Genomic DNA, 22,885 nt, shown 5'->3' with positions numbered 1-22,885 from the left:
CCTAATACATCTATACACATACCTCACACACCCCACCAATCTTCATATTAAATTTTAGAAAAATATAAACTCCTCTACACCCTATCGTCAGATTACTCTTCTATTTCAATCCAGGAAATCTACTACACTCTCATCTTCTCTTTACAAATCCTAAACACAGTATGCAAATAGTAGTTTGTGAGTTGCCAAATGAGGCATGCAATGTAAGATTATTTATTGGTTTGGGACTCTTTCCAAAATTATTGAGAATGTTGTGATTAAAGACTTATTATAATTCTAAGGTTGAGGTGGACTTAGAGTGGTGAGGAGCAACATAACGGGGTGTGAGGTTGTTAAGTTTTTTAAGGGTAGTTTGGGAAGATAATGAGATTTTCTTAGAAATTGTGAAAATTTAAATTAAAAATTGGGGTAAATAAAGAGAAATGCTGGACTTAAATAGAAAGACTCTAGATTTTTATAATAGCAACCCAAAGAAAATAAAGGGAGGAGGAAATAAGCTGCTTTATAGGTTGCTTTGTCCCTCTCATTTGACTCATATCCCATACCTTGTAGCTTCTTTTGCCAATTCTCTTTAGATGCTGTACCAAGTGAATTACACCTCAGAAAATGACAAGCAGAAAAAACAAAAAACAAAAAAGCCCACAAGTCTTGAGGCCATATTAATAAGCCCACAAGTCTGAGTTTGAGGTACCATATACTTTTCAAAGCACACCAGTCTAAAATAAACTACTTGATGCCCGTCACTCTTGGATAAATTTTTTAGCATACAAAGGAACTCAATACTCATTTTCATGTCTTCAAGCTTATTTTGAAGTAGAAGGTTATAGTGCTATTGTATTACACTTTTAGACGCACATCTATGGGACTGGTGTGCACGGCATGGGTGACAATGCTTTGCTTTCCTTCAAGAGAGCAGTGATCAAACAGGCTACAGACCAGGGGGTTTGAATAATGGAACCAAATTATATGCCCCTTCCACGTCAACCGGAACTCGGAGAGCCCGGCTAAGGAGCTCTGGTGTGGAGGTCTTGCCCTTCCAAGTACTGAACCATGGTCCTCCTCCAACTTCTACAGCGGCCATGTTACTTTTAACATCCAATATCAGCTGAAAAGGCAAAGGGTCAAATCAGATAACGTTGCACAAGCGATCAATTGTGCCTAAACATAAAGTGATGAGCAATTGTGCACCTTCCCCTTGCTGCCATCATATCTTCGTTCCCACATTTGCAGTTTTAGCTCACCGAAACAAGTATCTTTACAAGCTGGGGCAAGTCCAGCTTCTGCTGTTGGAGCACGCAATGTCGTACCAGAATCCTCTGTTGTTGCCTCTAATTCAATCTGCTCATTATCAACACCAATTTTTTGGTGATTACAAATGTTTTTACTAATACTAACTAAAAGGCTAGAACCAATGTGAACCTTCTGGTATTCCAAAAGAATTCAAGACCACAGACCACTTAGCACAACTACACAGATTTCATTTCCAGATGTAACTCTTTACTACTATCGCATAGGAGGGAGGGGCAAGACGAAGGAGATGTTCATTTACCTTGTGTGTTTCATTCTCTGCAGCAATGGACCAGTAACCCCAAGGAGAAATTTCCCAACTAACATCACCATACCACGGTACAAATTCATAAAACTTTCCACCATAGTGAACTCCAATCTGCACAAAAAAATATGCATGAGCTTATATTAAGTTTAAAAAAAATGCAGGTACTATTTGTTTGCAATAAAGAGCATGGTTTTCTCTAACCCTAACTGGAAATTACACATATTTATAGAACTCTCAACAGGACAAGTACCAATGCAGCGTTTTCAAAAGTCTCTGTTAATCCAGGTAGTTGCCTCAACCCACCACCTGCAGTGAGTGCAACTTCTCCACTAGCACCTTCAAAAACATTACACTGAACCTGCAGTATGTATTCCAGATAAAACAATGGAGGAAGAATAATAATAATACTGTAAATATACCAAGCATCCCTACAAGGCTCCACCAATAAACTAAACGGGAGTTTCACTAAAACACCCAAAATAGAGGTTGAAATTATAAAAAAACCCAACACCCAAAACACTTTATAAACACACCCAAAACCCATCATTACACACACTCAAAACCCATTTATAAACACACCCAAAAAGTTGACTTTGGGGTTGATTTTGGGTGTGTTTCTATGTTTAAATAGTGCTTGGGTTTTTTTATAAATACATGTCTAGGATTGGGTTTATTTATAAATTTGTATAAACTATAATTTAAAAAAGCACTGTACGATTTGGCTAATGAAGAAGACAGCCCTGCTCTTCAGGCTTTTTCAATTGTTTGGCTAGCAAGCACCATAGATGTTAATTTAAATCTTCCAGTTATAGCGAAGAAAGCAACAAATGTTAATAGTCATAATTTTCAAATACAACTGGAAGGGTTTTTCTTAAATTTATTAATTATATATAAATAAATAAAAACTATGATTCTGGCTCATCTTTGTTCATCGTGGGTGACTGATCTTGATTATCTGTTCCCTTTCCAGAAAGGGAAAATGGGTGAAGCTCACATGTCAAATAAATAATACAATGAAGAATGAGCTTAACCTTTACCATATAAGATATTGATGAATGGATAAAAGCCTACCCAGAACCATTTTCTTGGGAATGCTCCACCCCAATTCTTTTCAGAATAAGAAGGGGCATTTTGAAACTCAAATCTTTCACCACCCCACTCTATCCAACCTGAGATTTCAACTGAACCTTAGACAATGGCTAGAAAAAATGCATGCCGGTTTCTAAAAAGAGCAAATTTTGGAGCATAGAATATTCTAAAGAAAAAAGCACATTATTGTCCAAACAGTGAATAACCAAATGGTATTTTCCACAGGATGATGAATTATAACTAACACAGCTAACATGCACAGGATAAAGCTGAACCATAGTATTTAGATGCAATTAGTGAAAGTGGGCATCATATGTGTGCAAAGGGTTCTCCGTCTCTACAACAGTAAGGTCAGTTATAGAACTGTTTTTGTGACAAACCATATGAGGATTCCAGTTCTACATTTTTTTATAGCTTAGAAGTTCTTAACTCATTAAAATTTATCAGTGTTTCTATTTTTAGTAGAAATCTTATGCAAAACTTATTTTACTTATATTTGATTAAATCTCTAGGAAATTTCAAGTATAACAACAAGTATTCAGTTCGTTTATGATTGACTTCTATTTCATAATCTATTAATAAATTCACACCCCTCTGCCTATCTGCAAAGGTTCACATAAGTATTACAGTTGGTAGTGCAACATGCCAAGATGCATTCCATTTCATCTACAAAGAGCAATATTACTATCAAAGTGCACACCGAAAATACTATTCCAGATTTCTCTCCACAGTTCGCTCTTCTATATAAATTTTCAATTGCATGTTTCTGCTTACCAGATTGAGATTTTAAGAATTAAAACCTAAAAGAAGAATTGATATAACTTAGCAAGAAAAGAACATCTGCAAAACTAACAAGGCATAAATAGAAAATTCCAGGAATTATTAGCAAGAAGGTGGGGAGATAAGCAAATGCCTGTTGACAATCCACCAGCCATGCATATTTGCCAATGGGGTTCAAATACAGGAAAAGCTGCTAACCATCCTGCAGTAGACTTCTGCTTAGACCCAACATCACCCCAGCCATACACTGGGCGGGTACTGTATTCCCAACGAGCAGTTGGCACCGTTTCCACATAGTCTGACCTGACATTAGAACAAAATTGTACCTCAAGGTACTAAAAACCACTATGGGGCCCGCAAACTCATATTCTATAGGTAAAATTTGATAAACAAAAGGAAAGTCATGCCTGCCATCATCACGAATGGAACCTTGGTGCCATAGTGGGGTGACTTGAAAACCTTCCATCACTCTCCTATCAAATTCCTGTACAGTATAACCCATACACAGAAAAAATTAAAAATAAAGTTAAAAAATTTATGTTGCCACCTAGTAAAATCCTCACACATAAATAAGATACCCTTAACCCTAAATTGCAGTGCTACAATCTTAGCAGGGAAAAAGTATTTAATCAGAAACCGAATGGCCATGTCAAAATAACAATGAATATAAACAAACAAAAGAGTATGGAGTTCCAAAGAAAGCATTTTAACCTTAGGAGGAACCTCCTTGTTTGGAGGCTTCAACTGTTTTTCTGCTACAAAAGTATTCCCCAACATAAGCTCATCCCTGCCTATGCATGACAAACATTAACAACCAGCATAATTAAGGTAGATGCATTTTAAATGTTAATGTAATTTATAAGTCAAATTGAATACCAACACATCATCCCCAAAAGTACTGAACTTCTTTAAAAACAGCAAATTGAATAGCATCAAGCAGAAAAAAATTCTTACTTCCCCAAAAGTTTTGAGATTCTTCAGAATATTGACAAATGTACTTGTCATATGCACCCAGAATTTGAGCACCGACACCCGTCGATCTAGGCCCGTTCTGAGCCACTTCCAACGGCGTCAGCTTCTTACGGAACGCAGGATTCTCAACGGAGTACATGAAGCAGAAGCTCTGCCGCCGTTCCGGTATCGAAACCTTGAAGTACCATCCCTCGAAGAATTTCCGGCTCGTTCCATCGAAATGGTACCTAATTACACGATAAGTCAAAATAAAGAAGAGAAATGTCACTCGATTTAGAAATCAAGGCCCAACATACGCATACATACCCGCTGTGAGGGGTTCGTAGGTCTCGATTTTGAGGTGTGGGGACGTAGACGGGGTTCACAGAGTTCACGGAGTCTTTGTCCTGTTGAGTTGTGGAAGACGAAATGGAGGAATTAGTTCGGAGAAACCCTAGCTTGAGAGTCCTCAAGGAACTGCGCTTTGAAGCTTGGAAGAGGAGAGGGTTTGCGGTTCGAAAGCCCAAGTTCGGAGAGAAATGGTGAGGTTCGCGCAGTGAAGAAGACAAGCTTGTTTCCATTGCGCTACTTGGAAATGGAAAAGAGGAGCAGAGAGAAGGTGAGGTGTGCGCGTGTCTGTTAAAGTGAAAGCTGGATGAGAGGTGGCGGGTATTTTGGAATCAGCAGAAATGTCAAATTGTCGTAGGAGATGCTGATGGGCCTCGTACTTGCAAAACCACGCCCAACTTACATGAACCCAAATTGGACTGAGAGTCACTACGATTGGGCCAGAATCAAAAGCCCAAATACATGAGCGACGTAACTAGAAATAAGAATTCAATGAGTAATGTTATTTTATCATACAGTTTGACACGTTATATTAGTCTGCAACTTACATTATAATAATTTATCTTACCAATCACTCGAATTGACAGTTTGATAACATAACATGTCAGCTTAATAATTTGACAACATAACATATCATGTTGACAGTTTAACAACATAACATGTCATACTATAAAGAACATTTCTTCAAAGTAATACATGGGATGCCACAAAAGTTGTAACTTTTAAATATAACCTATTGCATTGCATAACATACTTTGACAAAGCTTGTCATTGCATGCACAATTTCTAATACAACTCGAAGAAATTTTACTTGTGTTGGAGAAGTAATGCATATGGCGGAATTTAAGAAAGTCTCAGGCCATCAGTAAGATTCATCACATGTCTTGCTTTTGCTTTGAGCTGGGAAATCTTACGTTCAAGGAAAGGCTTTGAAGCCAAGATGATGCGAACGGCATGATGCAATAGTTTGCAGACAATTATAACAAAACCGAGTTCAAGATTATGCTTCAGAATTGTTTCAAAGTAGAAAGAAAAAAGCAAGGAAATGTAGCACAAATCATTTATGAGAATTGATACAAGACCAAGGGAGAATGCAAGCAAGAGAGCCGTCAACATGACAGAGGTAACAAGAAGAAGAAAGCCGGCGATGAACGAGCCGTGGAGAAGAGCAAGTATGATAAGGTCTAGATTGGGTTCCATCTGTGGGTGTAGTTGAAGAAAGTGGGAGAGAAAGATTAGGATGTAATGGCTGTTAAAGGAAGAAAGTTGAGCTTGAAGAAGAAATGAGAATGAAGTGACTTGCACTCATCCAATTGAAAGGGTATTTTGTACCTTTTTTCAACCTATGTGGAAGGCATTCAAGTTATATTGCTCTATTTGGAGTTCACAGCAAGACATTCCATTCGAGCACATTAAATGTCAAACTGCATAAAATGAGTAAGATTCACGGTTTTAAAAAAATGGGACAAGGTTTTGCAATCATTAAGGATCTTACTGTTATTGGAATAGCTTCAAGAAATCAAGGTTCCAAAAAGGAGTAACATACATTTGGAAAGGTGTTCATCCATGATCCTACGGCTCTGTCTGCAATTGCTTGCTTGCTTGTTCCATGAATGGAACAAAAAAAAGGAAAGAAAAACTCTAAATGAAAACGCTAACAGCAGTATTCAAACCTGATCAGTTTTCAAGTTTGGATTTTGAGGAAACAAATGCAAAAGAACAAAGAAGTGACTTAAAGCACCAACTTAATAATTCAATTTTTACACATTACCACACCCAAAGAATACCTAACCATGACAAAAGGCCAAATTAAGCTGATATTGACATGGACGAACCCTGGATCCTTCTAGGCTTTAGGATGAAGCATTACCTCATCAAATAAATGTTCTCTTGTTAAACAGAGCAGCCTACGAAGGAAAATGGGCATTTCATACAACTGCACATAATCATTTTCACCCCTGATCTTAAAAGGGGAAAAGCATCTGATCTAACAACTGGGAAAAACGTTGTGGGAAAATTCTCAACCAATTTGTTGAATGACCACATGAAACGGGTGAAGTGTTTGAACAGCCTAAGCAGGCATCAGCTGCAGTGAGGATTAGTAACCACTGGCAAGACTAGCTGTGGTTCCGCATCAATCTATCCTGCACTGGAAAAAAATTTGCATTAAAAATATGTGTTTGTAAGAGAGAGAGCAATTATATGCAAGAAAGCTCAACTGCATTTCATTAGTTAACCAGGTGTTTTGACACCACATGATAAGTGAGAAGTTATTCTGTTCAACTTAACAAAATAAAACATTCATTGTAGTACTTAAATCAATCATTTTTAATTGAAAACCACCAGCTTCTGTAGCCAAAAGTTATCCCCTTCACAATCCATGTTGGTAATTAGGTGGGAAAGTTCAGCTCTTTCACTGCTATAAGAAGTTACCCTCTAAGCAGCATTCATATGTGTGTGCCTGTTGATATTTGTGCAATGTCTGGACTAGAAAATTGAAGACCAATGATTCATCAGAGTTCAGGGTATTTGAGAATCTCAGGAAGTATTCCCCATATCATTTCTTTGTTTTAAGCTCTGATGAGAACTTCTCTTACATGTCAGGAGATTTTCTTTTCACTTTTAACTTTAGTTGACATCTGAACATCCCAGACTTTTTGCTGATAACATCTCCAGCTTAATATTTCCGAAAGGATGAAGAGATTGACTATTCTATAGAAATGCATATTTTAAAAAGATCATTTACCTTTGCCATCCACCAGGACTCCTTTCACATCAAGAGTTTCACTTAAGTGAGGCAATTACATCTAGGCTATCTTTCATGATCCATTTGTGAGGATAGAAGGTGTTAGATGATTCATGGTGATGGTGCCAAACCATGATTGTTGAGCAAGCATGCAGTAAACCTTCCATTTGACTTTCATCTTCGACAACTTGTTCAACAAATGTACTCGCCTGGAAATGCAAATAAGTAAGTGAACTCTTTCAAGAGGGGGAATATTCCAATTCCAATTGAAATTGCTAAATGAGAGTTAGAAATTGAAGCCGGACTGTCATACCCGGTAATCAGTGACTAGTTAGGTTTTCAGTGGGTGGAATGTGGACTCTATTTCTCCAATAAAAAAATAAAAAAATAAAAGGCTTAACCATTGAAGGGTGTGCTTAAATATGGTACGATTTCAAATAAGTAATTTAGGAGGTTCAGGTCACTATATCAGTTTACTAAAAAATAGGCCATTTTGGTCCAAGTCTACCAGTTGCTTTTGATTTAAAGGTCACAACAGCCATGCATATTATAATGTGGGGCACTATCATGGATGATGAGACAATATGGAACAAGAGACACCAACCTTGAAATCATCATTGCCTGTGTCAAGCTGCCTAATAGGTTCAAGGGTCGGTCGATGCCACCCTTTGGGGTCCCAGAGTATCGAACTATTGAAGGCAAATCCTGATATTTTAGCATGAAATCTCTGAAATCTTCTACTTGATTCATTTACATGCCATCCTATGACCTGAGTTCCATTACAAACCGGGCCCTCAATAATAGGTTTCATTTTGCCACTCATTAGTTTGGCCACTGTCCAGGTCCCAAACCGCCTGCAATTGAATTAAGGAAAAGGAAAAAAGAAGGGCATTGTCACCACAACATGCAGAATGCAATGTCAAACGAAGAACATTTACTACAGGGGCAAAGATGATGTTCTGTCTTACAACAATACTGCAGGCACCAAAAGTTTTTCCAAATTTTATCGTGCTGAATGCAATATTACTTTCTCTCATTGGATCTCCAGCAGGCTCTATGAGAAATGAACAGACTATGTGCAGAGGATCTTCAGCAGAAAATGATATAAACTATGAAATTACAATAAAAAGGTGTACCTTGTGTACGAAGAGTTCTCAAGCTTACTTATCAAGAAGTTATGAAATCCAGCAAATGTAATTAAACCAAAGTTCTCTTATCTTCTCATGATGTATTGGTAGATGATGATGCAGAAAAAGGTGATATATCAACAACATTCTGTTAAAGTATAACACTAATAGTAGGAATTTAGTTTAGAAAAATGGAAATACCCAATCTGCCTCATTTGCTCGAAAAGATCAGTTGAGTAGACATTATCCTCATCTGCAAAGTAGACGATTCCATCTAGACGGTGAGTTTCAATGTGAGAAAGTGCAACATTTCTTTGATGAACACTTCTGTCTCTTACATCAGTAAGATTCTTATTGCAAACAAGATGCCTGTACATAATCCCAGTTCTCTTCAAGATGTCAGCTGTTTCTGCAGATTGGGAGGTCATCTCCACAACAATCCATAACAATGGAGGTGAGATTAATTTTAGCGTGTGTGCCAAACGATTCAGATTATAGGCTTGAAATGGCTGAGCATATGTTGGGGTCACGATTATCAAAAGCTTTTGGAACTCCAAATCTGATTCTTGGATAAGTAACCGGTTATCTACAGCTTTCTCTAGAATGCCATCTTTTGCCTCCCACTCCTTGACTTGCAACTCTGTTGTAACATTCTTATTCATTTTCACACTGTCGAATGGTGTGACATTTCTGTGTACACTATCATGCAACTGAAACCCAACTGAAGATATCATGTCAAAGGAGAAGTCTTGATGCTTCGACATGAGATTCATGGAGAAATTCATTGAGGCAAAGGGTGTAAGCCCAATGAATAGCCCAACAATGAAACAAATGAAGAAATGGGAAAGTGCCCTCCTCCAAATATGGCCCTTTGGTTTTGACTTCTCAAGGGGCCTAGAAGACCTTGGAGGAAAGACACTGAGAACAAAAGGGTCCAATGAAGCGGACAGAGACGATAACAATCCACTGGATGTTGGGTAGGTGTTGTGAGTACATGAGGACCTGGACAATGGAGAAGCAACTGAACAAGCTTCCCCATTTAGTGCAGTTCCTGCTCGAGGCACTGGAGACAAAGTTCTTCTAATAGACGCCATCAAAACAAAATACAATTCGATCTAGCTTATTTCATACTCCACCTGCTTACGAACGCTATCACATAGGACAAAAACTTATCCTGATGTATCAAAACATCATTTTCTTTCGCACTGAACATCATAACTACAATGTCCAAAGTAGTAAATTTGTTCTCAGTATCACCCTCATCAAAAGCTTCATCTTTACTAACAATTACAGCAAAGTTGACCAGCAGAACAAGAAAATTACCAAACTAGTGTGTGGGCATTTCATATGAAACTAATCCCAACCTCCAATAAATGCAAAGCTTCAATCTGATTTACTTATTACCATATAAACTCCCAAACCCAGCTGAAAAAAATTGCAGCTTTTCACCTCAAAGTGAAGTTCTTGATCTACAGTGAAAGAGCCAGAAACCAAAGAACCGCACCCAATCACACATCAACAATATGACTAAAAAGATACAAGCTTTGGGCCCCAAAACAATGAGATTCCAGATGAAATGTGCAAAATTCGCATTGAAACCAAATAGGTCACTGCATTACCGTTCAATGGCAAATGGGTCTTCGATCTTTGACACCCAGAAGTGAGAACCAGCAAGGCAGCAGCAAGCTCCACTTTGTTAAAGCTGGACAGACAAAACGTTGACGGTGAAGAAGCAGAGAGTAAAGACGTCTATGGAGGAGGAAGTAGCGATGCCAGGAGTTTAGGAATCTCTACGGGCGCATATCAAGTGACAGCACCCACTCTCTCTCTCATGTAGATTCAGACCCAAAAAAAAAAACTGTTTTTGCTCTTCTTCTTTCTATTTTTTTGGCCTGCGTGACCGACGGCATCCAATAATCCATCTGTTTAAAGGGGAAAAAAAAAAACAATTTAGTACGTACAATTAATGGCGAAAAAATCATTTATACGTTTAATTTTGTACAAATATAGTAAACTTTGATAATTCTTTTTTTCTTCACAAAAGTTAATATATTAATCTCGTATTACTGTAACAACTCATTGTCAACAGTCAGCTGACCACCTGCCCCAAAAAATAAAAACAGTCAACTGAGGATCTCTAAAATTCATGAGGATGCCATCTAAATTCTAATAATGGATTACTTTTCCTTTTTATTAAGCAAAATATATATAGCGCATAATTAAAATGTTAAATTAAGAAGAACTAAAATCTATATAGAATTATAAATTAATTAATTAAATAAGAAAAATACTCGATTGTTTGCCTTGAAGGAGCAATTCCTTCCTCCTCAACCAAATAAAATAAAATCATAATTTCATAATGAATATTTCTATATATCAATAAAAGAACAAATATATATATATATAAGTCTGTATGTAATTTACAAATAAACAGAGAAGCCAAGCAAAATTCCTTATTAAAAAAGTGTGTGTATGGAGAGTGAAATCGAATTCGGATGTAAGAGGGCGGATACACTCATTTTGGCCGAGTGACCTTACGCACATCTACTTTTCCAATAAACTATTTGCATTTTTCGAAACTATTTGGGCCGGGCCTCGCTCATATATTAAGTCCAACTCGACCCAATGGTCAAAATTTTCAGCCCGCTACTACCGGTCCATACAGAAGGGTATTTCCGTCATTTAGGATTTCCCTTTTCTCCGAAGAGCCGGCTCTTCGCACTTGTGTGACTCTCTCTCTCCTTGCTCACTTCGAAGTTCTTCTTGCTTCCTACAAAACTTTTCATCGTAGTCTCAGATCCATCACTTCACTCGTTGTCACTGCCACAGAGAGAGAGAGGGAGGGAGAGAGAGTCGCCATGGGTACGACGAGCATGGCGAGTAGGGTTTTTCTGCTTCTTCTGATATTCTTATCGTCTACAAATCTCAGTCTTTCGCTTTACGAAGATCAAGTTGGTCTCATGGATTGGTAAGATTCAATCTCATACTCCTTTTGTTTTTCCTGTGTTTTCATCGCCCAGAAATCATAGAAAAAGGAAGAAAACTTGAAATTCGATTGAAATCACTTCGCTCATGACCTGTTTTTCTATTGTTTTCACTTGAAAGTTCTGAATCGAAACGAATTCAATCCTCTCTCTTGTTGGATAGTTTTGTAATTCGATCTTTGTTATACCCAATTGCATCGTCTCCGAGCTGTTAATAGAAAGTTTTTAGCTTTCGAACAATATCCCGATACCCAAAGAGAGCTTCAATTCTAGTCAGTTCATTGACTATGTTCTGAAAAGCTTTAAATTGAATTTTCTAAGTTTCTCTTTCAATGCAGGCACCAGCAGTACATAGGGAAAGTGAAGGGAGCAGTGTTCCATACTCAGAAAAGCGGGCGAAGGCGTGTTGTAGTGTCCACTGAAGAGAATGTTATAGCATCACTTGATCTCCGCCACGGGGAGATATGTAGGTTGCACTGTTGAGAATGTCAATTTATTCTGTGCCCTCAGCTCAAGCCTCAATTCAATGTTAATCTGTGCTTTTGTTTTATGCAGTCTGGAGACATGTTCTTGGGAGCAATGATATCATAGACGGAATTGACATAGCCTTGGGAAAATGTAATTGTTATGCTTGCACTCATCGTTTGTCTTATATAATGTTTTTCATTTGCCTCTAAAATATACGATTGCATAGTTTGAGCTCTGTGGTTAAAAGATTCATTCTTTGATCATAAACAGTTTTCACATTATAACAGATTGGGATTCGCTAATAGAAAAAGAATGAGGATTGAATTTTTCTGCATTATTTTTCTCTTTTATGAAGTACCTATTAAAGCTTGAGCAGTGAACTTATATTGTTGATCATACAGTTGAACATTCCACTTTTTATTTTCAGATGTCATAACCCTCTCATCGGGGGGAGGTATTTTAAGAGCATGGAACCTTCCTGATGGTCAGATGGTGTGGGAGTCTTTTTTGGAGGGCTCAGGGGCCTCAAAGTCACTATTAACTGTCCCGGTTAGTAAACCACATTTTATACTCACTGTTATCTTCTAATTTAGCGTCTTGATAGAAGTCTTATATTTACTCGCTCTCTTCTCATCCGTTGTTATTACATTTAGTAGTCATGGCTTCTGAACCCCCAGTAACTATCATAAGCATCAAAACTTTCTTCCAAATTAATAATTTGCGTTTCAAGATTGTCTTATATCTTGAATCATTCTTTCTTGTTCCTTTTCACTAGCTTAATTTGCAGCTTTTACTCTGTAAAACGCTCAGGTGCAGGTTGCACGGGTGTATAGGTTATACAAGATTTCGTTTCTTTTCCACACCAAAAAAAAAAAAAAAAAGGGGCTATACACAATTCAGGTTTTGTATATATTTTTTTGAATATGTGGTTCATTATTGTTATCTTGTGCAGACAAACTTGAAAGTCGACAAGGACAATTTGATCCTTGTTTTTGGTAAAGGGTCTCTACATGCTATTTCTAGCATTGACGGTGAGGTTCTTTGGAAAAAGGAAATTGCACCAGAAAGGTATGCAGATTTAGAATTTTATGCTTAAAATAATTATTTGTAATAATAATATTATGTTTCATTTTTTTATTTTTAAACAATTCTGTTTCATTAATATTTGTTTTGTTTCCATGTTTTCAGTGTAGAGGTTCAACAGATTATTCAGCCTCTTGGCACTGATATAATTTATGTACTAGGATTTTTTGGTTCTTCCCAGTTTGATGCATATAAGATCAATGCTAGGAATGGAGAGTTGCTGAAACACAACAGTGCAACATTTTCAGGTGGCTTTTCCGGTGAAGCGCTAGTAGTTTCAAGTGAAATTCTTGTGACATTGGATTCCACAAGAACAAAGTTGGTAATTATAAGCTTTCAGGATGGAGAAATTAACTATCAACAGACACACATATCTGATATCTTTAGGGATTCTTTTGGAACACCAGTGCTATTACCTTCAAAACTTCCTGGAGTGTTTTCTGTGAAAATAGATGGAGCAGTGGTATTCATAAGAGTGACTGGTGAAGGAAAATTACAGGTACTGGATAAAATAAACAATGTGGCGGCTATTAGTGATGCAATCTCACTTTCAGAGGGCCAACAAGCTTTTGCACTAATTCAACATGGAGACGGTAAGATCCATCTCACAGTGAAGCCTAGCCATGACCTGAGTGGTGATTTGCTGAAAGAGAGTATTGATATGGACAATCAGAGGGGGACTGTCCATAAGATTTTCATTAACAATTATATCCGGACAGACAGGTCTCACGGGTTTAGGGCCCTAATTGTGATGGAGGATCATTCACTTTTATTGTTACAACAAGGTGCTATTGTCTGGAGTAGGGAGGATGGGCTTGCCTCAATTGTTGATGTGGTAACATCAGAACTACCTGTGGAAAAGGAAGGTGTATCTGTGGCAAAAGTGGAGCAGAACCTCTTTGAGTGGCTTAAGGTATGAACTATGATGTGTTTTAATAGAGTGGAAACTTAAAATCAAGGTTAAAAGGTGTCAATTTTCCGCAAGTTTCACCATAATGTAATGGCATTGTCATCCTACTCTATAGAATTTCATAGCAGTGCAGTCTGGCATGCACTGTGTGTGTGTGCGCGTGCGTGTGCATATGCTCCTTTGATGTTTTGCATACTTCTGTAGTCATTTTGGACCAGGGTTTTAAATACGGAATATATATATATATACGCCCCTCTCACAGGTTTTTTCATTTCTCATTTGACTTTGTGTTATTTTGAAGGGACACATACTGAAGCTTAAGGGAACCTTAATGCTTGCAAGTGCTGAAGATGTTGCAGCTATACAAGAGATGAGGTTGAAAAGTTTTGAAAAGAGCAAAATGACCCGTGACCATAATGGTTTCCGGAAGCTGCTCATAGTGCTTACGAGAGCAGGAAAACTTTTTGCCTTGCACACTGGATATGGACAAGTTGTCTGGTCTCTCTTACTACCTACTCTGCGTAGCTCTGAAACGTGTGAGTATCCGACTGGGTTGAATATTTATCAGTGGCAGGTACCCCATCATCATGCGCTGGATGAAAATCCATCTGTCCTTGTAGTAGGTCGATGTGGGAAAAATTCTGACGCACCAGGTGTTCTTTCTATTGTTGATGCATACACTGGCAAGGAAATTAATTCCATGGCTGTCATACATTCTATTGCGCAAGTTATACCACTGCCATTTACTGATTCAACAGAACAGCGTCTTCATCTACTAATAGATGTAAACCAGCACGGGCATCTATACCCAAGAACATCTGAGGCTATTGATATTTTTCAACGTGAGCTTACAAACATATACTGGTACTCAGTTGAGGCTGACAATGGCATTATCAAAGGACATGTCTTGAAGAGCAATTGCATCCAGGAAGTCATAGATAACTACTGCTTTGAGTCCAAGGATATATGGTCAATTGTATTCCCATCTGACTCAGAAAGGATCATTGCAACTGTGACAAGAAAATTGAGTGAGGTATGGTTTTCTCTTGCTGCCACTTAATATATGGGTTTGGCGAACATATTGTCCTTGAAAAGTTTGCAATTTTTCCTTTTCTTGAATCTATTGTAGCTTTTAATTTCTTCACTTTCTTTGTTTTATGATATTATTGGGTCTCTGTATTTTATTTTTTTTGGGTTAGTTTGATCATTCCCTCTAAACTTTGCCATGTAGTTTCTATCATTTCACAGATCTTTTTAAATCAAGTTTGGCCTTCCAGGCCTCCATGACCGGTATTGGAAAGAGGATTGGGGTGGTTTGGGGGGTACTACTCCTTTGTGTGTTTTTTGGTGTATTTGGTCAGAAAGGAATAGTGGGTCATTTGAGGGAGTGGAGTACTGAGCTTGTTATTTCTTCGGGCACTTTTTTTTTCCTCCCCACTTGAATTATTATTATTATTTTTTGCGTTTTATCCTTGTGTGCTTGGGCTGTGTCCCCTTGCCTCTTTCTAATCAAATGGATTTACTTTTCAAAAAAGAAGAATGCTAGTCTTTTAGTCTCTGAAAATGCTTTGCTCTATATATTTTTGTGACAGAGGTTTGTGTTTCTCTAGGTTGTTCATACTCAAGCAAAGGCTATTGCAGATGAAGATGTGATGTTTAAGTATATATCTAAAAATCTACTCTTTGTGGCAACTGTTGCACCAAAAGGTAGTGGTCCAATTGGAACAGCAACCCCAGAGGAGTCCTGGTTGACTGTATATCTTATTGATACTGTAACTGGTCGTATATTGCATCGTATGACCCACCATGGCTCACAGGGGCCTGTGCATGCTGTAAGTTTTCCTTCTGCTTTGTTTGCGGTTGTGTGAATGAGAGATGTTCTCTTAACAACTTTATACATCTTGCAGGTTTTTAGTGAGAATTGGGTTGTTTACCACTACTTTAATCTTAGAGCACACAGATATGAGATGTCAGTCATTGAGATATACGATCAGTCCCGAGCGGTATGCTAAATCACAACTTAAATATTTTGTGTATTATTGTGTCTGTTGGTTCCCAAAATAATGCAAGCTGAATCAAAATACAATTAACAGGATAATAAGGATGTTTGGAAGCTTGTTCTGGGAAAGCATAATCTTACTTCGCCTATTTCTTCATATTCTCGACCAGAGGTTGTGACGAAATCACAGTCTTACTTCTTCACGTATTCTGTAAAAGCTCTAGCTGTGACGTTAACAGCAAAGGGTATAACTTCAAAGCAGGTTCTTATTGGTACAATTGGTGATCAGGTAGGATAACCTCCGAGGGTCCTGAGTTTTTTACTTTGTTTTGTTCTTTGAGACTCTATTCCTCTTTTTTAGGGGCAACAGTTCACATGTAATTAATTGGATTTGTTTTTATGTATGTCCTTAATGAGAGTAAACACTTTGTAGGTTTTGGCACTTGACAAGCGTTTTCTGGATCCCCGTAGATCAGTCAACCCCACAACAGCTGAGAAAGAGGAAGGCATTATTCCTCTAACAGATTCATTGCCAATAATTCCTCAGGTATGCCACTCTGCCATCTTCATTTTGGGAGTTTATTTTTTGAGAAAGCACTTCTTAATATTCCCTTAGATCCTCTTAATTGTCAGCAGTACCTTCAATCTTACTGTATGGTCACAAAAATCTGCTCACTAGCAACGTAGTCATTGCACTCAAGTTTGTGAGGTTTAAGTAGACTGAATATAAGCTATGGTTGTTTAGTTTCATATTTCTCTTTTTATTATAGTCACTATAATTACTGTTATTCTAAATTTTGCAAGTTCGGTTTTCAAAGAAGCAATGCTCTTGTATGTGAGTCACTTGGCTTAATGTATAACTTTATGTGGTGTTTGGATATCACATTCTTGGTTCTGTGGTTAATTGCAGTGAAATAAAAAAATAGTTGAGGTGTTTAAAGATTTTAAATAGTTAGGCTATATGAATGAGACAGCAGTATAGCTCTTTTTTTCATGAAGATTTGGTCATAACATCTTATAATTATACAAATTTTGCTCATGCAGTCCTACGTGACGCATGCCCTCAAAGTGGAAGGACTTCGAGGCATAGTGACAGTACCGGCCAAGCTGGAGTCAACAACCCTTGCGTTTGCATATGGAGTGGATCTGTTTTTCACTCAACTCGCACCTTCGAGGACCTACGATTCGCTAACAGATGATTTCAGCTATGCATTGCTTCTCATCACCATTGTTGCACTCATAGCAGCAATCTTTGTAACCTGGATTTTGTCAGAGAAGAAAGAACTACGAGAGAAGTGGAGGTAACACCTCCGCTAGTCTTTCGCATCCTGACATTTTTGTTTTTTTGCCCTTAGTTTAACTTCTTGTAATTTTTTTAGCATGCCTTCCTTTAGAGGCATTTTTTTGTTGTAAAATTTCTATATTGTTTAGTTGTGTTGACAATCCAACTTTAGTCTTCAAGTTGTACATTTGAAGTGCAAGAAAATAGTGAACTCTTTCGCGCCTTTTAGATCCAAATTGTGTCTGCAGATTTGATATTTGGCCATACAGATTTTTTTTTCCTGCTGTGTACTGGCTTAGCCAGTCCATGATTGAGCTGCACTGGTCCTAGAAGTTTTTAAATTACTCTCTGTTCTGTATCTGTTGTACCATGCCGGTGATTGCTCTGGGTAGCAGCAAGTAAAAAAGTTTTTATTTTTTTATTTTTATATAAATAATTTCATGTAAATGAATAGTAAATGGCACCTCTTTTTATTTTTTTAATTATTATGAGCATTTCTTTCCTTCAAATGGCTAGAAGAAATGCCACGACATTTTTTTAAAATTTATTTTAAAAATCTTTTTCTGTGAAAGTGGAAACTGACACATATTGGAACTTCTGTATTACACTCCCCACAACTCACATGGCCACATCCTTACAACTTTCATCACCTTCCTCCTCTCTCTCAAATCAACCAAAGCATTCACCACCTCTCTCTCTCTCTCTCTCTCTCTCCAATCACCAAAACAGTCAGAACCCATGAAAGCCCAGCATCCCAAGATCAAAACCCAGCTCTTCTCTTGCGGGTTCTTCCGCCATTGCACCCGGACCGTCCTCAGCCCCACAACCCCTCACCCTCCACCTCTCCCCTTCTCATCCACCGACTCATTACCACCTTCACTGTCATTAGATTCATCACCTCCCGCTCCAACACAACCCGACCCGCCAACCCACCATCCCTCCAAGCCTGAATCCGAGTCCTCTTCCTCCTCAACTTCCCAAAGCTTCACCCAGTGGAAATTCGCTCTCCCTGATTCGCCCATCCTCCCATACCCACAACCCGAACCTGACCCGAAACCCGAACCCAAATCAAAACCACCACCACCACCACCCATCTCTTCCACCAACCTCCAAGAACTCTTCCACGCAGCAGAGCTCCAGCTCAGCGTCGGGTCACACCCCGAGCAGCTGGCGGCTCTCCAACTCTTAGAACGCTCCCTCGTCCCCTACCCACCACCTGACCCGGTTTGCCCACCCGAATTGATGCGCGGGTTGGTGCGAAATTTGAAAAACAAAGCGGGGGCTAAAGCGGCAACGAAAATTCTGTTAGCCCTCTGCCTGGCGGAGGGCAACCGCCACGTGGCAGTGGAGGCGGGTGCGGCGGCGGCAGTGGTAGAGACGGCGCTGGAGCTGGAGGCTACGTCGGCAGAGCGGGCACTCGCGGCGCTGGAGCTCATGTGTACTGTGGCGGAGGGGGCCGCGGCGGTGAGGGCCCACGCACTGGCGGTGCCAATTATGGTGATGATGATGGGGCGGACATCGGCGCGGGGGAAGGAGTATGCTATCGGCGTGTTGGCGGTGATTTATAGCGGTGGGTACGGGGAAGAAGAGGCTGCGGAGGCTGTGGCGGCGGCACCGGCGGAGGAGGTGGCGCGTGCGGTGGAGCTGGCGTTGAAAGGGGATTGTAGTGGCAGGGGGAGGAGGAAAGGAGCCCAGCTATTGAAGGCGCTTCAAGAACCCCTTCAAGAGAGGGAGAATTTAGACCCAAAATAGTAGAGGATCAACAAAATGGTGGTTATTTCTCGTTTTATTCATAATTTAGCAAAATCCTACATGAGTTATTTCTCGTTGGTTTTTTTTAAGCGTATGGAAATATTTGTAAACATGTTCAAGACCCTAGTTCAAATATCACAATTCAGTCGACACAAAAGGCAACACAACATATATACGTTTGTTGCCTTTGGGCCTTTTCTTAACCACATCCTCTAGATTACTAATAAATATACAAGATATTTCTTAGATTTTTTTCTCTTTTGGATCTTTCGTATTGAGATAGTGATAGTATACTAAACTCATATATATTACACCGATACTAAGACTCGAACTCAAAACCTTTCTTGAAAGAAGCAATTGCTCCAAAACCAATCTTGAAAGTAGCAATTACTCCAAAATCAATGCACTAGTGTGTCATTTGCTCTTACATATTTTTATTAAATGTTGCATTTTATGCTTTGCACTTTATATTAGAAAAAAAAACATAACAAAATAGTTATCGGTCCCCGTTGACCCGCCGAACAAGCCCCCTTGCCAACCCTACCAAAAAAGGGCCACCCCAAGTTGTTATAAATTGAATTATATTTCCAAATCGTAGCGTACAATTCAAGAAATTTATTTCTTCATTTCCCTTCAAAGCATTGCCCTTCCTCTTATAAGAAAACCCCTTCCTTCAAAAACCTCAAAAAGCCTTCTTTACACTTTGCAGAAAAAAAAGCCAGGACCAGATTTTAGACTTCATATTATGCACAGCTTTTGGTGGCTCCTTTGTGCTCTTCACCATGTCATCTGGGCTGCAACCATGTTGATCTCCATCCAAGCCATGCCGCCTGAACCCCCGGTTCGATGCTACAAAAATGGCTGCAACCTCTACAACTCCTATGGGGTATGGGGCGACAGAAAAGATTGCCATGTTCAGAATGTCACATACCCAACAACCGAAGAGGAGCTCCGGCTAGCTGTGGCTTATGCAAATCAGAACAAGCTCAAAGTCAAAGTTGTGAGCCAATTTTCTCACACCATCCCCAAGCTGGCCTGCCCTGCCACAAGCTCCGGGAATTCAATGCTAATAAGCACAGCCAAATACAATTCATCGATTGAAATCGACGCGAAAAATTTGGCTGTCACGGTTGATGCCGGCATAGGGCTGCGCCGATTGATCGACGCGGTGGAAGAAGCCGGCTTGAGCTTGGTGGCTGCGCCATATTGGGAGGGTGTGAGTGTAGGAGGGCTTGTAAGCACAGGGGCACATGGGAGCTCATGGTGGGGAAAAGGAGGAGCTGTGCATGATCATATTGTTGGGCTCAGCCTCATTGTTCCAGCAAAACAATCAGAAGGGTTTGCCAAGATTGTCAAGTTAGAACCAAAAGATCAAATCTTTAATGCTGCCAAAGTATCATTGGGACTATTAGGTGTCATTTCCAAGGTTAGTACCCTGCCTTCAATTGCTTTAATTGAATGTTATATATAAAAAATGTTAACGTGTCATCTAGATTCGCAGTATGACAACATACATATTTATTGGATAACATTAATATTTATCTTCTCGCAAATTTAATTCGTTATGTTATGAATGTATCCTAAAGTTATTGAAATAGACTACTTTGGAATTGGTCAATAGGTGAAGTTGTCGCTAGAGCCAAGATTCAAAAGGAGCATAGCTTACGACTTTACAGATGATGCTCAAATTGAGAACATATACATGGACCATGCTAAGAAATATGAGTTCGCAGATATAACTTGGTACCCATCAAAGCATACAGCTGCTTACAGATATGATAACAGAGTTCCCTTAAATGCCTCAGGCGATGGAACATATGATTTCCTAGGCTTCCAATCCAATTCTATTCTCATCTCCAAGAGTATTAGAGCAACAGGTATATTGCCACATTCGTTTATTTAATATTAATTTTTGTTATTTAGGTCACACATATTATGGTATGTTAGGACAAATTAATCATTCTTTTACTTAGTAAAAGAAGAAATATTAATTGCGTCTCTCATGCGAGATGGGTCCCAATTCCAAAAACATGTGGTCAAAAATGTGTATTAAATGTTACCGAATGCTACTATTAGTACCATCTCAACTAATCATCTAGTGCAATAGTTTTCTAATTGAGATGACACCCACTTCTGTAATTTCAATTTACACTTGGTACTTAATTGAGATGGTACAAGTAGTTTTGTTTATTGAAAACGTCACTAATAGTACGAGAATATAAAAGATTAATTTAAGACTGTAAATCTGAAATGTGCAGAGAAAACCATGGATAATGGACGCAGCTTGGGTGGAAAATGCACAATGGCAGCTTCATTTTTAGGGGTGAAGAAATTAGTGGCTAATGGCTTGAAGAATGGCCTAATCTTTACTGGGTACCCAGTAATTGGTCCCCAGGGCAAAATGCAAACCTCAGGCTCATGCCTGTACTCAACAGCCGCAGACAACTCATGTGCATGGGACCCAAGAATCAATGGCCTCTTCTTCTATGAAACAACAGCAATATTTCCAGCATCAAAATTTGGAGACTTCATCAGAGACGTGAAGAAACTAAGAGACCTAAAACCAGACAACTTTTGTGGGGTTGATATATACAACGGGTTTTTGATACGTTTCATTAGGGCAACTGGGGCATATCTTGGTCAGCCTGAAGACTCCGTGGTCGTTGATTTTAATTACTTTCGTGCTGATGATGCTTTGACTCCAAGATTCAATCAAGATGTGTGGGAAGAAGTGGAGCAATTGGCTTTCTTCAAGTACGGGGCTAAGCCACATTGGGCTAAGAACAGGAACTTAGCCTTTTTGGATGTGCAGAAAAAATATCCTAATTTTAATAAATTTGTAGCTGTGAAAAGACAATTGGACCCTCAGAATTTGTTCTCAAGTGAGTGGTCTGATGAGGTTGTGTTTGGGAAAGAGGGTGTGAAGGGAGATGGGTGTGCTTTGGAGGGCCAATGCATTTGCTCTGAGGACAGGCATTGCAGCCCTGGAAAAGGGTACTTCTGTAAACCTGGCCTTGTTTATAAGGAGGCTAGAGTTTGTAGGTACTCATCATCACCACCATCACCATTCTCTGTGGGATCAGGTAGTGATAAGAATGATTTATGATTTGATGAATTAATTATTGTAGAAAAACATCATTGGTCATTTTGAATAATTAAAAGTTTCAGTGGTATTGATTTTGTAAATTAATAATTGTTTTTATTTTGAGAATCAATTATGGTTATTCTTTAGCTTGTTCTATATGATTTGGTATTTTGCCCAACTCTAATTGTTGGATACTTTTAATTTGGAATTTTCCAAATCAATTTAGTAAAAATGATGAATTCATATTATTTATCTACAAATGGGTTGGTGTACGCAAGTAATTTTAAATAATCGTCAATAGGGTCTAGTTTAGTGAAAAATGGTCTTATTAACTTGCATATTAGTAGTCTTATATTCGAACCTCTATGGTACCTTGTACTATCTGTGTTAGAAACTCCTTTCTTCTTTGTAGTTTAGACTATCATTTATATTAAAAATAATATTTTTTTTTTCTACAACATTGTTTTATTATTCAATGAATTAAAATGGGATTTAACCAACGAAGATATGGATATACGACAACAGCAAGAGGATCCAAAAGGGAACTGTGGACGCCATTGATCAGTCAACATCTCGATGTTTGCATGTCATGGCGTTGCTCGATGTATATGTCTGCCTTTGCTTTGGCCCTCATTTTTCTCATGATTTTTAGTCTCGCTGTGTGATCTAGAACATGACCATTTTAATCCAACTTTGGTTGTTTAAATAGTAACTTAATTATTACTA

The 22,885-nt window shown here is 38.6% G+C and overlaps 5 protein-coding genes across 7 annotated transcripts; 3 read left to right on the top strand and 2 right to left on the bottom strand.

The window, feature by feature from the left end:
- Positions 1-542: 542 nt before the first annotated feature.
- On the bottom strand, positions 543-5,038 carry VTE1 (tocopherol cyclase, chloroplast / vitamin E deficient 1 (VTE1) / sucrose export defective 1 (SXD1)). 2 transcript variants are annotated; one of them, XM_008221839.2, is made up of 10 exons: positions 4,703-5,036; positions 4,379-4,623; positions 4,136-4,215; positions 3,832-3,908; positions 3,558-3,727; positions 2,627-2,724; positions 1,806-1,913; positions 1,550-1,666; positions 1,189-1,338; positions 543-1,105 (listed from the first exon to the last, which is right to left on the bottom strand). In XM_008221839.2, the coding sequence occupies exons 1-10, from the start codon at positions 4,954-4,956 to the stop codon at positions 929-931; spliced, it is 1,476 nt and encodes a 491-aa protein (XP_008220061.2). In that variant the 5' UTR covers positions 4,957-5,036; the 3' UTR covers positions 543-928. The 2 variants fall into 2 exon arrangements, with proteins under 2 accessions (XP_008220061.2, XP_088901170.1); XM_089045044.1 differs by having other exon boundaries at positions 3,623-3,908; positions 4,703-5,038.
- Positions 5,039-6,433: 1,395 nt separating this feature from the next.
- LOC103320198 (putative beta-1,4-xylosyltransferase IRX9H) lies at positions 6,434-10,515 on the bottom strand. 2 transcript variants are annotated; one of them, XM_008221837.3, is made up of 4 exons: positions 8,798-10,515; positions 8,074-8,323; positions 7,470-7,678; positions 6,434-6,872 (listed from the first exon to the last, which is right to left on the bottom strand). In XM_008221837.3, the coding sequence occupies exons 1-3, from the start codon at positions 9,688-9,690 to the stop codon at positions 7,508-7,510; spliced, it is 1,314 nt and encodes a 437-aa protein (XP_008220059.2). In that variant the 5' UTR covers positions 9,691-10,515; the 3' UTR covers positions 6,434-6,872; positions 7,470-7,507. The 2 variants fall into 2 exon arrangements, with proteins under 2 accessions (XP_008220059.2, XP_008220060.2); XM_008221838.3 differs by having other exon boundaries at positions 6,434-6,867.
- A 789-nt stretch (positions 10,516-11,304) lies between these two features.
- LOC103320197 (uncharacterized) lies at positions 11,305-17,558 on the top strand. Its single transcript, XM_008221836.3, has 12 exons — positions 11,305-11,564; positions 11,919-12,046; positions 12,136-12,198; positions 12,476-12,597; positions 13,001-13,116; positions 13,237-14,044; positions 14,343-15,074; positions 15,652-15,873; positions 15,949-16,044; positions 16,135-16,329; positions 16,474-16,587; positions 17,085-17,558. Exons 1-12 carry the CDS (start codon positions 11,455-11,457, stop codon positions 17,343-17,345), a joined length of 2,967 nt encoding a protein of 988 aa, XP_008220058.2. The 5' UTR covers positions 11,305-11,454; the 3' UTR covers positions 17,346-17,558.
- A 365-nt stretch (positions 17,559-17,923) lies between these two features.
- Positions 17,924-19,330, top strand: LOC103320234 (ARM repeat superfamily protein). Its single transcript, XM_089044756.1, has one exon. It carries the CDS (start codon positions 18,061-18,063, stop codon positions 19,072-19,074), a length of 1,014 nt encoding a protein of 337 aa, XP_088900882.1. The 5' UTR covers positions 17,924-18,060; the 3' UTR covers positions 19,075-19,330.
- Positions 19,331-19,673: 343 nt separating this feature from the next.
- GULLO3 (D-arabinono-1,4-lactone oxidase family protein) lies at positions 19,674-22,337 on the top strand. Its single transcript, XM_008221835.2, has 3 exons — positions 19,674-20,500; positions 20,696-20,951; positions 21,333-22,337. The coding sequence occupies exons 1-3, from the start codon at positions 19,820-19,822 to the stop codon at positions 22,178-22,180; spliced, it is 1,785 nt and encodes a 594-aa protein (XP_008220057.2). The 5' UTR covers positions 19,674-19,819; the 3' UTR covers positions 22,181-22,337.
- The last annotated feature ends 548 nt before the right edge of the window (positions 22,338-22,885 follow it).

The sequence above is a fragment of the Prunus mume genome, linkage group LG2, assembly GCF_029339155.1.
Source record: "Prunus mume cultivar Tortuosa linkage group LG2, ASM2933915v1, whole genome shotgun sequence".
Lineage (NCBI taxonomy): Eukaryota > Viridiplantae > Streptophyta > Magnoliopsida > Rosales > Rosaceae > Prunus > Prunus mume.
The sequence above is the reverse complement of the archived record's forward strand: the minus strand, read 5'-3'. Positions and strand labels throughout refer to the sequence as shown.

Excerpts from the sequence above, each read along its gene's own strand:
- LOC103320198 (XM_008221837.3), bottom strand. The coding sequence starts at position 9,690 with ATGGCGTCTATTAGAAGAACTTTGTCTCCAGTGCCTCGAGCAGGAACT. Across the intron at positions 8,324-8,797 it reads GAGCAAATGAGGCAGATTGG|GCGGTTTGGGACCTGGACAG; the intron begins GTATTTCCATTT and ends ATTCAATTGCAG. Across the intron at positions 7,679-8,073 it reads CAGGCAATGATGATTTCAAG|GCGAGTACATTTGTTGAACA; the intron begins GTTGGTGTCTCT and ends TTGCATTTCCAG.
- VTE1 (XM_089045044.1), bottom strand. The coding sequence starts at position 4,956 with ATGGAAACAAGCTTGTCTTCTTCACTGCGCGAACCTCACCATTTCTCT. Across the intron at positions 1,667-1,805 it reads CTTTTGAAAACGCTGCATTG|ATTGGAGTTCACTATGGTGG; the intron begins GTACTTGTCCTG and ends TTTTTTGTGCAG. Across the intron at positions 1,106-1,188 it reads ATGATGGCAGCAAGGGGAAG|CTGATATTGGATGTTAAAAG; the intron begins GTGCACAATTGC and ends TTGCCTTTTCAG.
- LOC103320234 (XM_089044756.1), top strand. The coding sequence starts at position 18,061 with ATGAAAGCCCAGCATCCCAAGATCAAAACCCAGCTCTTCTCTTGCGGG.
- LOC103320197 (XM_008221836.3), top strand. The coding sequence starts at position 11,455 with ATGGGTACGACGAGCATGGCGAGTAGGGTTTTTCTGCTTCTTCTGATA. Across the intron at positions 15,075-15,651 it reads TGACAAGAAAATTGAGTGAG|GTTGTTCATACTCAAGCAAA; the intron begins GTATGGTTTTCT and ends GTGTTTCTCTAG. Across the intron at positions 16,330-16,473 it reads TTGGTACAATTGGTGATCAG|GTTTTGGCACTTGACAAGCG; the intron begins GTAGGATAACCT and ends AACACTTTGTAG.
- GULLO3 (XM_008221835.2), top strand. The coding sequence starts at position 19,820 with ATGCACAGCTTTTGGTGGCTCCTTTGTGCTCTTCACCATGTCATCTGG. Across the intron at positions 20,501-20,695 it reads TATTAGGTGTCATTTCCAAG|GTGAAGTTGTCGCTAGAGCC; the intron begins GTTAGTACCCTG and ends ATTGGTCAATAG. Across the intron at positions 20,952-21,332 it reads CAAGAGTATTAGAGCAACAG|AGAAAACCATGGATAATGGA; the intron begins GTATATTGCCAC and ends TGAAATGTGCAG.